Below are 16100 nucleotides of genomic sequence, written 5' to 3' on the forward strand. Positions count from 1 at the left end.
AAGAGTGAGACCCCTTCTCTATTAAAAAAATAGAAAAATTAGCTGGGCATTTTGGCACATGCCTGTAGTCCCAGCTACTCAGGAGGCTGAGGCAGGAAGATCACTTGAGCCCATGAGTTTGAGGTTGCAGTGAGCTATGATGACACCACTGCACTCTAAGCAGGGAGACAGTCAGACCGTCTCAAAAAAAAAAAAAAAAAAAAGAAAGAAAGAAAGAAAAAAGAAAAGAAAGGAAAAAAAGAAGAAAAAGAAACCATCAGCTCAAATAGGCAAGGTAAAATGGATGTCTAATTGCTGTCAATTACCGTGTCACAATAAACCATATTACTAATACTGTCTATGTGTGTTTTTTTTAATTCTAAGATACATTCCTCCTGTGATTCCAGAGCAAGGACTTCCTCTTCTCACTTTCTCTATAAAATTAGGGTATATCTCTTCCACTTTCCACTGAGATATAAAAAGTGCCTGTTTTATATTTTAAAACATGATTTCAAATTACTTAAATGATAACTACTAATGTAAATAAAAATATTGACTCATTAAGGAATTGGGAAAATGTGGTGTTAGTTACCTGTATAGAGGTAAATGTGCTAAAAAATGTGCTTCTTTCATAGTAGGAAGACAACAGATAATGTCTAAGACAAAAAAAAAACACACAGAAAAACTAAAACAAAGGCTAAAGTATGATTTAAATATGTTTTCAAATGGTGGAGAAAACAGCTGTAGGATTTGGATGTCGTTGCTGCAGAGTAGAACTTGCGGCAGAGGGAGTAGCAGGAGGGAGAGCTACAGGTTTTCATTATAAACCTGAAATGTAATTTCTTTCTTTAAGTGATCTACACATATTACCTTAAGTACCTAAAATAAATTGTATTCATAGAATTCAATAAAAATAAGATTTACTGGGCCTTATATCTTAAGAAATTTTACATAGAAGCTTTAAATATGAACAGAGGATACCAGCAATTGAAACATCTAGGTTACAAATTTATATGCCAAAGGATACTCATACCATGTTTAAACCAGCTTAGGGGATATATTTAAGTTATTGTGACAACACTAAAAAGCAAGAAAAACTATGTAAGTAAAGTATAAATGTGAGGATTATCCCTCCAGTCAGTGCCCAATTCTATGATTATATGAAGATGTGCTAATTAATTTTGCTCTGGCCTCTAAAGGCAAGTGTTAACAGGCAGTCCATAAATTTAAGTAAATGACTATATAAAAGATGTTATCAGTATCTCTAAAATTATGAAATCATTTTAGAACACTAATAAAGCACCCCAATTGTTATTTTTTTCTCAGCTTTTATTTAGAAAGTTCAGTGAAACAACATGGCATCACAGTTTAGACATATTTTAATCTCACTATAATTTAACATTTAAAAAATCTACTAATTTTTGATTTTCAACAATGAAATTTATAAAAATAATTTTACATTTATAAAATGAATTATTTCACAATAAATTATTCATTTCTATTATCTGAAAAAAGTCATATACCATATAAAAGCAATAACTTTCCTTACCAATATTTTGAAAACATGCTGAAAACATCAGTTCCTCTTTATTCAGCATTTTTGGCAGTTCAGTATATAAAACTATTATATTACAAATTCCCTGACCATAGTTATTAAAGCAAAATCATTAGTAATAATTTCTAAGACATAGCTGTTTAGTAAATATATGTGGCTAAGTTGGAGGGTTAACAAAAATGAATTTTATGTTTTACATTTTTAAGGCATTTGCTATGGTTTGAATGTTTGTGTCCCCCCAAATTTATATGTTGAAACCTAGTCCCCAGTGCTACAACACTGGGAGATAACTAGGTCATGAGAATTAATGCCTTTGTAAAAGAGGCCCCCAAAAGCTGCCTTGCCCCTTCCACATTTCAGGACACAGCAAAAAGGCACTAACTATGGACCAGAAAACAAATCTGCTGACATCTTGATATTGGACTTCCCGGCCTTGAGAATTGTAAGAAATAAATTTCTGTTTATAAGCTGTCAAGTTTATGGTATTTTGTTATAGCAGCCCAAATGGACTAAGAGAGTATTTTTTAATATCGTCTAAGAAAAAACCCCAAGAAAGTAAACAAAAACCTACAAAAGATATTTGTATTTATAAAAATCAAAAACATTCTTATTCATGAAATAGACACTACAGCAAATTTTCAAAAAATAAGAGTTAAAAAACTCCCCTTCACACAACGATATATTTTACAGTTTCACAAGGGTACTAGCTCTTGAAGGAATTTTATTGATTCTATTAAATCATGATAGTTTTTAAGTAATCATTTTTCTATTCCAAGAGTTCAATTTCACTTTAAGAGCCAATAAGTTAATTAACATTAACAAAACCTTTTTATTTGTAGGGTTATGTGGGAGTTATGAAATCATAATCTTAGCAATTTTGAAAAGTTCTGAAAAAATATTTTGATTCAATCTCTTGCAGCTTTGGATACTTTTTAAAAAATATTATTGATAATTACTCAACCAGTTTTCCCAGTTTTCCTTCTCTTCAACCAGAGACGAGTCATTGATTCATGAGGTAGCCCATCACTAACTGCTTTAAAATAAGCTCCAGCTTTGGATGGTGTCAAATAGTTTAGGGCTCCAATGCACTCCTCAGTCTAGAATTAGACATTTGGTACATCCTTGGGCTGCTGGATTTTTGAAAATCTGCTAAGTTAGTTATCTGAATTTGTTTTCTGTTTTCATCAAAATCTATCTGATTAACTTTTTATTTTCTTTAATGTTTTTAGAGGAAGATGCCTGCTACAAGTACAAAAGTGTTTTCTTATTTAAGCTGCAACAATTTTGCACTCATTGCTTACATGTGAATAGACACCATAGGCAACATGATGGATAGTATTCAATCATCACTCAGCTGCATCTATTTAAAAGTCACACGGGAAGAAGCTCGCATTTTTCATTTCATATCAAGGATTTATCCTCATTACAGTCAACCAGACCTGGGTTTAAATGTGGCTCTCTTCCTGTGTAGATTTATGAACTTTGGTTATATTCCTTAAACCCTTAGGCTGAAGGTTTCTTTGTTTATAAAAGAGAGATAATAATACCTCTCATACAGGGTTGCTGTGAGGACTAAATAAGGCACATTTGTGGTAGATGGCTAATTTGTCCCAAGGACTGGCTCTATTGGAGTAGAATGGCTTTAGCTGACAGAGGCTTTCTACCTAAAGATGACTCTCTTGGCTGCCCTGGGAACGAGGTGTGCTAATTTCTAATCCATGGATGACTACTTTTAGATTGTTTCAGGAGAAAGAAATAAATGTCTGTCTTGGTTGAGCCACTGTTTTAGGGGTTTTTATGTTACAGTTTAGCCTGTATCCTAACTGATGACACTAACAACATGTTTTATCTTAACATACATCCTCAAACACAGATTTCAAAGAATATCCAGTCATCCTTGGCATGGGTTTTTATAATTTTCTAAACTTAAGATAGGAATATTTAACAGTGGACCAAAGTGATGCTACTTTGCCACAGAATGCCCGTAAGTGATTCTTCTTCAAAGAAATGCACCCTATTCTACAGCAACTGCTTTATTTTCCTAATCTGCAAGTTTATAATTTATAAAAAACTTAGTTCATTTTATATTAACCTCAGATTTCTCATCTACTATTCTCAGTCAAAAAAGAACAAAAGATGTGTTCTGCATCATATCAACATAAAACAATTATGTATAGATTTAAATTAATATTAAGAAAACAAATGACAGCAGTACATAAGATTCAACTGGTCGAGGCACAAGGCAGGGGCAGTTGGAAAAAATATACTCTATAAACATATTCAAACTCAGACATACATTAGTTGATGTGAAAGTTTTACACAGTAGCAACAACAAACAAAATGGACATATAAACAATAAAATAGGATACCATCTTATAACAGCACCATGACGAAGCCCTGGCTAAGAGTTTGTCAGAAGTACTATCCTGAGATATTTTGAGACCAACAGCTTTTCACATTTATGCAGTGCCGTTCAAAAGTAAACATATTTTCATAATTGCTTTTGTTTGGAGAGAGGCTGATGAGAAATAACCGAAGCTTGGTTTGCAGCTATTTTGTAGTGTTCTTGTCCAGAGCCTTGCGGTGGGGAAGGGAGTGGGGTTTCAGGAGTTGCTGAAAAAGAACCAGAGAATTGTATGTGATGATGGCAGTTAACCTGCCTTACCCCATTAAACCCTACACAACCTTAATATATGTTCGTATATTTTCAAAACATTTTTAAAAGATCTTATACAAAGTAGAAATTTGTAGGTTGCAATATTGGCCCACTGACATACTATCGGACAGCACCCTCACCCTACCTCTCCAAATAGTAATTAAATAGGAATAGGTCACACTAAAAAATCTTCATAGTCACTTTAAGATGTTTTGTGCCTTTCTTAATAGCATTTGTAAGCATTTGATTCTCTAACAAACCCAGCAGAAAAAAAGATAGTGAAAAGAATTAACAGAATGCCAGTTTTTTCAAATATTAGAAAATATTTATCATTTTGCAATCAAAATTCACATAAAGTAAAAATATGTTTGGCTCGGATTCCACTAATTCAGATGTATTAGATGACATAAAAAATTAGGGTTACAATACTTTATAAATGTTTTGAAATACAAGTTGTAGTCAAAAGCATCTGAAAATACTGGCTTTCTTGCTTCAAAAATTATTCTATTACAATTGAGCTTGCCTGTCCCTTCCCCTTTGATACAAAGAGCAAACCTGAGTAATTGAATAGAAAGTAATTGAATATAAAAAAATTGAATCGATATAAGAAAGTTATAGTTTGAATACTTCATTGTCTAGAATAGTATTTATTCCTATTGTAAAATTTCACCATATTATAAAATAATCTAGGAGTTATTCTGTAATTCTATAAAACTTGAAATATTTCAGACCTCACAATTTTACTGCATTATTCTATGTATTTGACAGAATGAATAGGAAATGTTTGATTATTAGACTGATACAATGTTAACTTTATAGGTTTTTTTTCTGAATAGTTTTTTAAAATTCTATACAAAAGAGCAATCTCCTTTTGCTTGATATTCTTTAATACATTAACTTTATATTATTGTTAAGTATGACTTAGCAATTGCTTAGAAACATTTTAAAATGCAGTTTAGTTGACAAAACAATATGCAAATCTGCCTTTACAGTTATTTCTGGATATTCAGAATGAATCTAAAACTGCAGTGGCCCTCTCTAAATAACCAAGAAAATATGCATGAACTTAAGGTTTTTATTGTTTGTGTTTAATCTTGCTTTCCATGATATATAAACTATTCCAAATGAGCACAGCAAAGCCAAGTTTTTCTTTCCAAATGATTCTCATAAATATTATATTGAAAGAGGAAGAATAAAAATAAAAAGTGTGATGATGTCACTCTTACAAGATTAGGGTCAGTGAACACGTCTTTAAAATACTAGAGCACTACCCTTTAAAAAGTAAAGAATTCAACCACCAGCAGAATTGTCAAACTAACTCTCTTGCCAATTGATTCCTATACTGCTTAATGTGTTGTCAGTGTGTTTTATTTTCTGAGTTTATGAATAACTGATCTTTAAAAGACACAACTCCACAGACCTAGTATGGTATTGAGCTTGCCCCTCTCTCTGATCTTGACTATCTATTTAATAAAAATGGTAACATCTACTCCACAAGAACGGTCCCAAATAATGTCTTTCAATTTGTGACCCACAAATTTGATATGCCATATTATTTCCACAATTTATATTTTCTCCTAACAATTTCATTTCTGCCTCTCTCATATACTTCAAGAATTCTGTGTTTCAGATACACAAAGGTCTACCAGGGCTGTGTCTAAAGGACAGCGTGGTAACATGCAGTTCTGTGGCCTCTACTCTCCCCACTACTATGGAGCAGTCAGGGGGTGCTCACTAAATTGTAGCCGCAGTGCATTGAACATTTGGATAAAACAACATTGTGACTAATTACTAAAGACTATTGTAAATTCAGCACGCAATGAAGGTATGCATAATAAATACATCACCATAACTCAAGTCATCTCAGTGAGTTGGCTGGTTTGGTGTTCAGAGTCAATAGAACAAAGGTAAAGCTGGGATTAATAAAATTCAGAAGCAATTAATTAATTCTAGATATTTTGTCAAATAATTAGAGATTTTTATTACCGGAGTAGCCTAGAAAAATAGAATTTGCATTAAGGCTGCAATAATATCAGATTAATTCAGCTATGAACAACCCCAAGTATTTACATAGTCATCTGAGTTCCAAAGCATTTTCATAAGTAGCCCTCGCTCTGCACGACCCTGATATGCACAAATTCCAGTTGCCATGGCTTACTTAAATAGCACCAGCCTGGCAACAACATAGTTCCAATTTCAGCTGTCATGGTAACTCACAATTAACTTTGAGTAATTACATAAATACAAACTTCACTGACAACTCTTCAGCCTACAAACAACTACTTAAAAAATAAATGCACTTTGTGGTAAGTGACTGATCACATCACAACTTTTAGTCTATCTGTGGTTGGTCATTGAACATCTTTTATTCAGTTCACGCATGGGCAACAAATAGCATACAATAGTTGAGTTGCCTCCTTGTGTTCTAGTGATAAATCCGCATAACATTTCACAAAAATGGATAATTGAACGAGAATTGACCAACAAAGATGAAAGTGCAGAAAGGAAACAAAAAGTGATAATTCAAATAGAACATCAGTGGAGTCACAGAAGAAGTAGCTGACCATGGCAATGTTGATGCTGCTATTGTTTAAGTTTCTAAACATGCAGCCAGGAACTTAGCGAAGGAAAACATGTCCATATAAATGAGGAAACTCTATGTAACTAAGAGGAAGAATTTATCCCAAAAGATGAGAAACTGGCAAAAAAATTCACATTAAATGAATTCTCAGGGAAATTTCAGGGGGTTCAAAGTGCAAAGAATAAAATGTTGGAAGTTGATCCAAACTTCTACAGAAATGAAACTCATCAGAGCATGGAAAAGATGCTCATTTCCTACTGGAAGTTATAGAAGAAGGTGGCAAACACTGTTCCAACTGCTTATCACAATTTTTTTTTTACAAAGAAATAAAACACTTTAATTCTCAACGTTCCTAATGTTTTAAATTACAGCGTGCTAGATGTGATGTTTTAAATTACAGTCTACTAAAAAAAAACTAGGATTATCATTTTTAAAAAATTTCTCTATATATTTACAATCTAGGGTTAAGAGAGTTGTTAATGTTTTGACAAACGTTTTCAAAGGTCACAGGCAGAAAATAATTTTCCCATTGATTATTGTGATCCTTTTGCGTTGTTTCAGTTTGCATTGCCATTTTTATGGTCCCACACGACCATGCAAAGCTAGGGCTACCCATACACTCTTTTTGTTCCCCCAACCTATGAAGTAGAAAGATTTAAGTTCTCACATCTTCATTTTAGGAAGCATGCTCATGCCTGAGGAGGATAAATGACTAGCCAAATTATTACAATCTCCCACAGTTGTGTCTTGGAGAAGAAATTCTACCTAATTTTTGCTATTTCTGGGTACTAATAAATTCCTCCCCCCAATTCTACTTTTTCTCAGGTCATTAAGAACTATTACAGTGGAAAAGTAGCCCAGACACTTACAAATCTGGTCTGTATGAACCAATGTTGACATAGGACCTAAAAGTATAGTTTGTCCAGTTAATGGATCTTGAGACAAATGTGGGTGCATTGGATGATGGAAATGACTACCATCATTGGAAGCACCTACAGAAAAGAAAAACATGCTTGTGTTAGTGATATTTAATCAGAGATGGCAAGTTTACATTGGAAAAAAATGTTTGGATTGACAGCTTAAATATTGCTATTTTTGCAAAGTGCTTCTTGGGAATTCAAAAATAAATTGATAGAACCACTGCCATATTAAGGACAATGTCAGCTTTCACTTTACCTTGGCTAGATTAATGCTGTATCATATTATGTTGTATATTAATAATGGACCTTGTGCGCCATTTCCTGGAATCATTAGGTTTGCTGCCTGTTGTTAAGGCAATTCCAAGAATCACTTACCTCAAGTTGATGGTATTTGGGATCACCCTAAGAGCATGAACAACTTTTATCTCAGAAAGATATCATTAGGAACACATTATGAACCAGAAAATGAAAAATAAATATGGTGATTTTACAAGGAAATTTAATCTAGATCAGAGCACAAAATAAATGATTTCTTAACTTATTCCTGACATAAATTGCAGCAATGAAATCTCATTTTTCTCTTCTACTGTTTTGTGTAAATTAATTATTTCAGGAGCACAATGTTCATTTTTAAGCTATGTACTATATATATTTTTAGATTATGTTGCAATTCCAGTATCCCTGAGGTCTTAAAGGAGTCAGTGCATAAAAATACATAATATACTTCAAGAGGCACTAAAAACAGGAAATATATTTCTATTCACCATATTTGAAATGTTCTGACAATTGAAATCAGAGGGACTGTGGGGAGGAAAGATGGTAGAGGCTAAAAAGAATGAGGATTTTATTTTATTTTATTTCATTATTATTTTTTTAATCTGTAAAATTGAAGACAACTTAAAAATGCTGAAGGATTAAATGAAATTGTGTCTATAACATGCTTCAGATATCGGCAATCACTATGCAACTATTGCTGTGCTGGAGTTAAATAATTAAAATAAATACAAGAAACATCGTGCAGACAAAAAAAAAAAAAGAATGTGGATTTTAATTTATCCAAGTATTTTTATCTCCCTCCAACAGGTTTTGCATACATTTTAAATGAAAGAAATGGAGTTCATTTTGTCATGGCAGAAGGAAAAAAAGGCAGGAACATAAAACAACTTTGAAAGTTGATAAATATGGCCAAAAAATGAATAGGTCAAACTTCTTCTAAAGTACATAGTGTGAGGCTAATCAATAAAATAGAAATTCTTACATGTACTCACCACCCAGTAACATCTCCTGAAGTAGGTTGTCAATTTTAACCATCCCAAAAAGTTTAACAAACTGTATTTGCTCGATCATTTGCCAAGTGATGCTCTGTAGCGTGGGCAAAAGCAGAAGCAACTCTCCAAACCTCCCCCGGGAGTCGTACTGCCTGTCATTGATGTAGTCCTCCAAGCTGATCTGCACTTGGAACCGCATGTTCTTAATTTTTACTGGATCGCTTAGCCCTTTTGCATCTAATGAAGGAATAAAAAGGAAAATCTGAAGATTTCATCTAATTAGAGTGTGGAAATAAATATTCCCATACTAAAAAGTAGTTTAATTTTCATTACATTCATTGTTTAATAAAATTTTGAAAACTGACCTGAGTCAAAAAATACAATTGCCTTCAAACAAGCATACTCATTGTCATCAATCTGGATTTCTTGAAAGGGTCGAACCAGCTCATCCAGAACCCGATTGGCCACACGGCTAATCTCAACTTCACAGCTGTTTCGGTGAATAACATAGTTGTTTCCTGGACAGAAAGAAAAATTAAACATCTCCCCCCAAAACTGTCAGACAATGTTTCAAATTTTGCAAGATATATTTAAAATGGTCTACCCTTGAAGGAATAGTGATAGTACTTTGTCAGTGGCGTTAATTATGTTAGAAACATGTAAGAATACTTAAAGGGTCAATAACTTTGATAACGTGATCACATGCATTTTAACAGCCTCAGTCACTGGTTGATAACACAAAAGTACAGACTAATGACAAGCTAATAATTGACAGGGGAAAATCAAAATATAATCATCAGTTTTCCTCTATGTCAGTCTCTATTAGAGTCTTATTCATTCACGAGCATAACACAAACCCTACAGAATCTTTTTTGTTTAGAGTGTATTGAAAACAGCACTCCTTTGATGCTCTAGGCATATGAAAGAGTAAAAATTGTTGAGACAGTTTTAACAAGCCTAAGTAAAGAAGGTTGTTTTTAAAAGTTAGCACATATATTCTCAAGAGTTGCCTCTGACAGTATATTCCCTCTTCCCAGGTTTCTTTAAACAGAGGTGAAATGACCACTTCGTGGGGCTGAATTCAAGAGAGTTCAGAAATTGGATAAGGAGCTAGACCACCTAACCCCTAAAGATCTTTCTAACTTACAAGTTCTCTGGTTATAATATAATGAATATTTATCATAGCATCTAAAATAACAGCTAAATTGCTATTTTCTGTTTTTATAAAAAAGAAGAATATTCTGGATTCTTTCACTGTAGGCAAAGACAATCTTCAAGGTAACAACATGTGTAAATGTAGCCTCACTCTTTTCTCCATTTTCCTCCAGCTTTATTGAGGTATCACGGACAAAAAAAATTGTATATATTTAAGGTGTACATGGTGATGTTTCAATATACATATACATTGTGAAATGGTTACCATGGTCAAGCTAATTAACATATCCATCACATTACAGTTATCATTTTTTTTTTTAGCCTCAGCCTCACTCTTTCTTATGAAAAGTTAGCTTACCTAATCATTCAGGGTAAAACAATTTCAAACTATATAGTAGACATTTTATTTTCTAGGTATATTGGACTCAATTCTATAATGAGAAGAGTCTTCTAGGTATTTTCTAGAAATGCAAGAGAAGTGTTTAATAGCATTTCAGAACATGTGGTCACATTACGTGGTTTAGAATCCTGGCTCTATCCTTTACTGGCTTTGTCACCTTTGCCAAACTCTGCCTCCATTTCTTCACCTGCAAATGGACTGAAAATAATAGTACTTAGCCCTTAGGGTTATTTCAAGGATTAAGTGAGAGAGTGTGTATGTACATGTAACTCACTTAGAACAGTACATTTACATAATAAGCCCTCAACAGATATTAACTATTGTTATATTATGTCCAATACATTTATATTTAGGGCCAAAACATCTAACACAAAAATTAAATAATCCAGTCATCATTTCACACAAGCCAGAGAGAGGGAGAGCTAGTATTAGAAGGATCTCAACTCTCAAAACCTAATTTTATGAGTTATGTAAGGTGAGGAGATTGGAGCAATCACTTAAGACAAAAGCTTTTCCTTTGTGTCCCCTCCCCACCCTCCGCCACCTGTCACCCTCTTTTCCCTCTTCAAGCACTTCTATCAGAAATTTTCAGATATTGCCACCAATTATTTTTACTTGATTATTTTGTAGCATATCATAGGCAATGAGATCATAAGAGATAAACATGTTTCTTAAAAGTGTATAAAATAATTATTAAGAAGACACTGAAGGAGTGTGAAAAAAAGCATCGGAACTCCTTGAGACAGTCATAAAAATCACGAATTCTTTGTCCTGACACGATTTAAACATACCTCAATAATATGTTTATTGAGCAACATCTCTTTTTTATTTTTAAATCTTAATGCTCTCTGATCATCTCATGCACTCTGAACTTACATGCAATCAAGGCAAGGAAAAATCAGGCCGAGTGAGAATACAATTAAATCCAATCTGTGAAGCGAGAGCACCATTTGATGGTGTCTGTAAATGCTTTGTACATACAAAATAGATCCTGCATATTATTGTAAGGATAAAATATGCATAATTTCTTCTTAAATTAAAAAAAACCTTACCCAAAAGCAAAATATCTTTATACATCATGGATCTCTTTGCAGCTCCAAGCAATAAGTGTTCCCCTGCGTGAGCTCTCAACAGTGCCACCTTAATGAAAAATTCCAAGTTTAACAATTAATTATAAAATATAATGATTAAAAGATGGCATAATAGGAGTCTGATTAACTTGCAGTGTTCTTAAGCCTGGAACATTTTTTCTGTTTTAACAAACTATAATATTCATAGATCTTGCCATGATCAAGGCTTCATCATCCAGCCTTCTAGTTTTCCACCTTAGCATATCAATAGAGTTTACTTTTCAAAATTTCTGAAACTATCTAACAGGTCAATACAATGGCAGCAGGAAACAGGAGTCAGTTAATTGTTTTGAAGGGAAACAAAATCAAACAGACCAGAAAGAGTTAAAATCCCAGTTTGGCCACTTGCTATCTGTTTAACCTTGGGTAAGTTAAACTCCATGCCAGAGACTCATTTGTTTTCATCTATAAAATGGGGTTAGTAATATAAAAAAATCTGAGTGTACTATATAAAGACTAAATGATAGAATATATGTAAAACATAATCTCCAGCATATAATAAACGGAAAAGTGAGTTCTGTCACGTCCTAGATTGAATCACTAACTCTTTGCAGTAAAGTCTCCATGCATCTACCCAATTACCTGCTGGACATCACCACTAGGAAGTATAGGAAGCATTACAAATTTCACATATACCAAAGTAATGCTTCTCTGATATTTTCATCATTTTAGTAAACGGTACTGTCATTTAAAGTGTGTGTTCACATGACAACAAAAGTCTAGCCAGCTAATCCAAGTGCTGCTTCTCAAAATATGAGCCAAATCAATCCACTTCTTTCCATCTCCCTCACTACTACTCCAGTTCTGGTCCATGTCATTTACTACTGGATACTGCAATGGACCCAACAGGTCATCCTGCTTCCTTTCCGGGTCCTCCATCTTAAATCCTTCCTCACAGAGCTTCCAATGTGATATTTATAAAAGAGTAAGCACTTACTATCACTCCTCTGCTCAAAACTCTTCCATGGTTTCCTAGCGTCCTTAGAACAAAATCCTGGCCTCACAGGCGGTGGGAGAGGCAGGGGAGGCTCAGTGCTCTGCCTCCAGCTCCCATGTCTCTGACAGCATCTTGCAACACCCCTTGTTCACATTGTTCCTGCCTGACTCAGAACCTCGGCAGGAACGTGCCGTTCCTGTGACTTAGGGCTTCCTCCTCAGATCTTGGGGCGCCTGGCCTCTTGTCATTCTGGTCTCGGGGAATATCTTCTCTGATAACCAATTTAAAGTATCTGTTAACATCCCACCCCCAGTCATTCTCCAACAAGTCATCCTATTCTGTTTTATAGAACTTATCCCCGCCTAGAATTACCTTACTCATAATTTATATATTTTTTTATTGTCTGTCTCTCCCAAATAGAATGCAAACTTTATGAGAATAGTGAGGCAATCTGTGTTTTTACATGAAATATCCATAGTTCCTTAAACTGAAAAGTAGTCTCCTGATAAGTATTTGTTTGATGAATTTACTGGCTGAATTTAACTGATCTAGGGTTCAGTTTTAGAAACTGTAAAATGGAGTAGATAACACCTATGCCACAGGGCTCCTGAGAAAATTAAATAAAATAATAACAAATAAAAAGTAATTTATAGTGCACCTGAAAGCTACTTTACCACAGCTTTATCCATAACAGACATTCACTAATGCATGGATATTAATGTTATACTGTTAATAATATGGTGTCATTTAGCAAATAAAAATAATTTTTGACCGTTTACTGGATTTTGATTTCCCAATTTTTAAATCAATATATGCATACATAAATCAGCTATTTCTAAAGAGGAGTGATAATAAAAATATAAAACTGATAAATAACATAACCCTACTTATATTGCTTGGGGTGAGACTGGTAGGTTTTAGCAATTTAGCATTATTCACTGTGGCATAACCTTCCGAGCCAAGCTATCTTTATGATATGTCAATAACTGTGACTCATACCAGGAAGGTAGTTTAAGAACATGTTAAGAATGATTTCAGATTTCACAGTATTTTTTTTTTCTGTCACCAGGTGAAATGCTCCCTTAGAAATATAGCTGCAAACTTCCTATGGTTATTTTTTTTCTTGGTCATGTAACTATACTGCCCTTCTTTGATTTTTCCAAAATTATGTCCTATCACCTTTGATTGTTTCTTTGTTTTTGTGTATCAACAATAGAGAACACTGATCAGACGGTGTTTAAATACACACTGGGTATAACACTTATCATGGTTAATTCAATGTGAAAGAAATGGAAACTTTCAAATTATTTTCTTCTACAAAAAATTATACACTACTTAGTAAGAATATTTCTAAATGTCTGCGAAACAATCTAGTCTTTATAAACTAATTAGGAAACTCAAACTCCTAACTATGAATTAAAATGTCTTAAGGTACATATGACAAATTATGAAGATTTAAGTATCAGAAAAAGATGGCTATATCTAAATTTTCTATTTCTCTATAAATTTCAGATCATGACTCTACAGACTTTTTTTCCAGACCTGTAATTTGTATACAGTAAGTGTTAGAATAAAATTGATAGCATGAAAGGCAAAACTTTACATGTTAATTGCATTAAGTTCCACAAAGACATCACCAACACATCCTGTGTGGTTTCTGTCTAGGAATGGCCTGGTATTTCTGAGGAATTGTATATGGCACCTTCAGTAATAACCAAGACACAACAGTGCACCATTTCCCTCACAGACCCTCATTTTTCCAATATTTTATCTCACAGTGGTAGTTATGTGCTGTCTGCCTTTCTCCCTCACATAAGCTTTTTAAACTCCAAGAGGACTGAAGAATGTTTTGTTCAACTCTTGTCCAATCAGTAAGTTTTCTAGACCCCTAAAATAGAAGTCAAACAGTTGTGCCTCTTGATAAAAGAAAAAGATGAATGGATAAGAACACCCAATCCTTTCCTCATAAGATAATCAATCCTTTGTCAAATACAGTAATGTAGTATAGGCATTACAAATAGAATTGATAGAATACAAAAACTCAGCAAAGTTCAAAAAGCATTTTTAAAGCATTCATAATTTTTTAAAACTTATACCTGATCATCCAATGGTAACTCACAGAAGGCAGGAATATATTTAGCCCATTCCACCAAGACTAAGAGCTGCTGTTTCATAGATTCACACACATCACTAATACTTGCAATTTTCTTAACGTTTATATCAGTGCTTCCTCCAGGGCTTGGGACTGAGATCTGGCATTAAGAAGAATGTTATATTAATTTATCATTGAAAATAACACATGGCCAATATTTCTCTTTTTTCTTGTGACTGAAATAAGAAAACAATATTGAAGCAAGTGCTATCATTGTCACAGTATCTTAAAATATACCAAACATTTTTTAATTGAGAAATAAGTTAGACTGAAAACTTCCAATACATAGTATAATGCTCTGGGAGCACTGTCTTATTTTACTGGCCAAAGCTGTAAACTAAGTTACCACAACTTTTGGGAAGTTTCACAATTCCAAATGGCTACATAAGGAGATTGGTAGTATCCACATAAAATATGCTCTATGACTTTATTTTTAATTAAAAATGATATTTTCATTAAGAAAGTCCATCTTCAATTTGTTGAAATTTATGGAGAAAATGTTTGCAAGGGACAAAATTTACCAAACTGGGGAGAAAAGATTTAGACGAGAAGCCAGAACTATTTATGTTGCTGCGTTAAATGGAAGCTGATCAAAATAATATTAAAAAACAAAGGCTTCACTCAGCAATGTTAAAAAGCTTAATATATAATGATACATTTTTAAAACTGTATATAATTTTTAGCTATATAAAATACAATTGGTATTAAAAAACACTGAAAGAAACACTGTCTCAAAGTTTCTATACAGTTAGTTTTTGAATGTGCATGTGTGTATCTTTATGGGTATCTGGATACTTCCTCACAGCCCCCTTTAAGGCAGTCTCTAAATGCTTTATTGGACCATCAAGTAATCTTCAAGTAATGATAATGATAATGGTGATTAACATCATCATATTACCCTCGTGTTATCAAAAACTAAAGCAATCGTCACACTGACTCATTACAGGATCTGATTAACTACATAGCTATTTCATAATTTGCTTTATAATGGAAAAATATAATTAACATTTCTAATAGGGGAAATGCTAAAATAAACCTGTTTTTAAAGGATTTCTTTTAAAGGATCTGACTCTAAACTTTTTGTTAAACTTTAGAACTGATATTCTTATGCTAGAAGTTTAAAGTAATAGAATTTTTCCTCCTGTGTTTTCTAAATTCTGGCTCTTCATTTAAAAAATCTGTTTCTAAAACAGGTGCCAAGGTGACTTCCTGAGTTCAGAAGTCATTTTCAAGGAAAGAAACTCTGATGACAGGTCTCAACCAAATTCCTCAAAAGTTGTGGTAGCTGATTTTACAGATCAACCAATAAAATAAAATGTTGCTCCCAGAGCCTTGTGCTACGCATTAAGTACTTTTAATCAATTTTA

The 16100-nt window shown here is 33.4% G+C and overlaps 1 protein-coding gene across 1 annotated transcript in view; it reads right to left on the reverse strand.

Moving 5' to 3' along the window:
• Positions 1-1492: 1492 nt before the first annotated feature.
• HNF4G (hepatocyte nuclear factor 4 gamma) overlaps positions 1493-16100 on the reverse strand; it is a 59217-nt gene continuing 44609 nt past the window's right edge. Inside the window, exons 5-10 of the mRNA XM_045561940.1 lie at positions 14678-14833; positions 11567-11654; positions 9325-9477; positions 8960-9196; positions 7641-7763; positions 1493-4147 (exon numbers count right to left, since the gene is read on the reverse strand). Coding sequence (XP_045417896.1) covers positions 4026-4147; positions 7641-7763; positions 8960-9196; positions 9325-9477; positions 11567-11654; positions 14678-14833 — 879 coding nt within the window. The 3' untranslated portion in view covers positions 1493-4025. The remainder of the gene's footprint in view (positions 4148-7640; positions 7764-8959; positions 9197-9324; positions 9478-11566; positions 11655-14677; positions 14834-16100) is intronic.

The sequence above is a fragment of the Lemur catta genome, chromosome 9 (genome assembly GCF_020740605.2).
Source record: "Lemur catta isolate mLemCat1 chromosome 9, mLemCat1.pri, whole genome shotgun sequence".
Classification (NCBI taxonomy): domain Eukaryota; kingdom Metazoa; phylum Chordata; class Mammalia; order Primates; family Lemuridae; genus Lemur; species Lemur catta.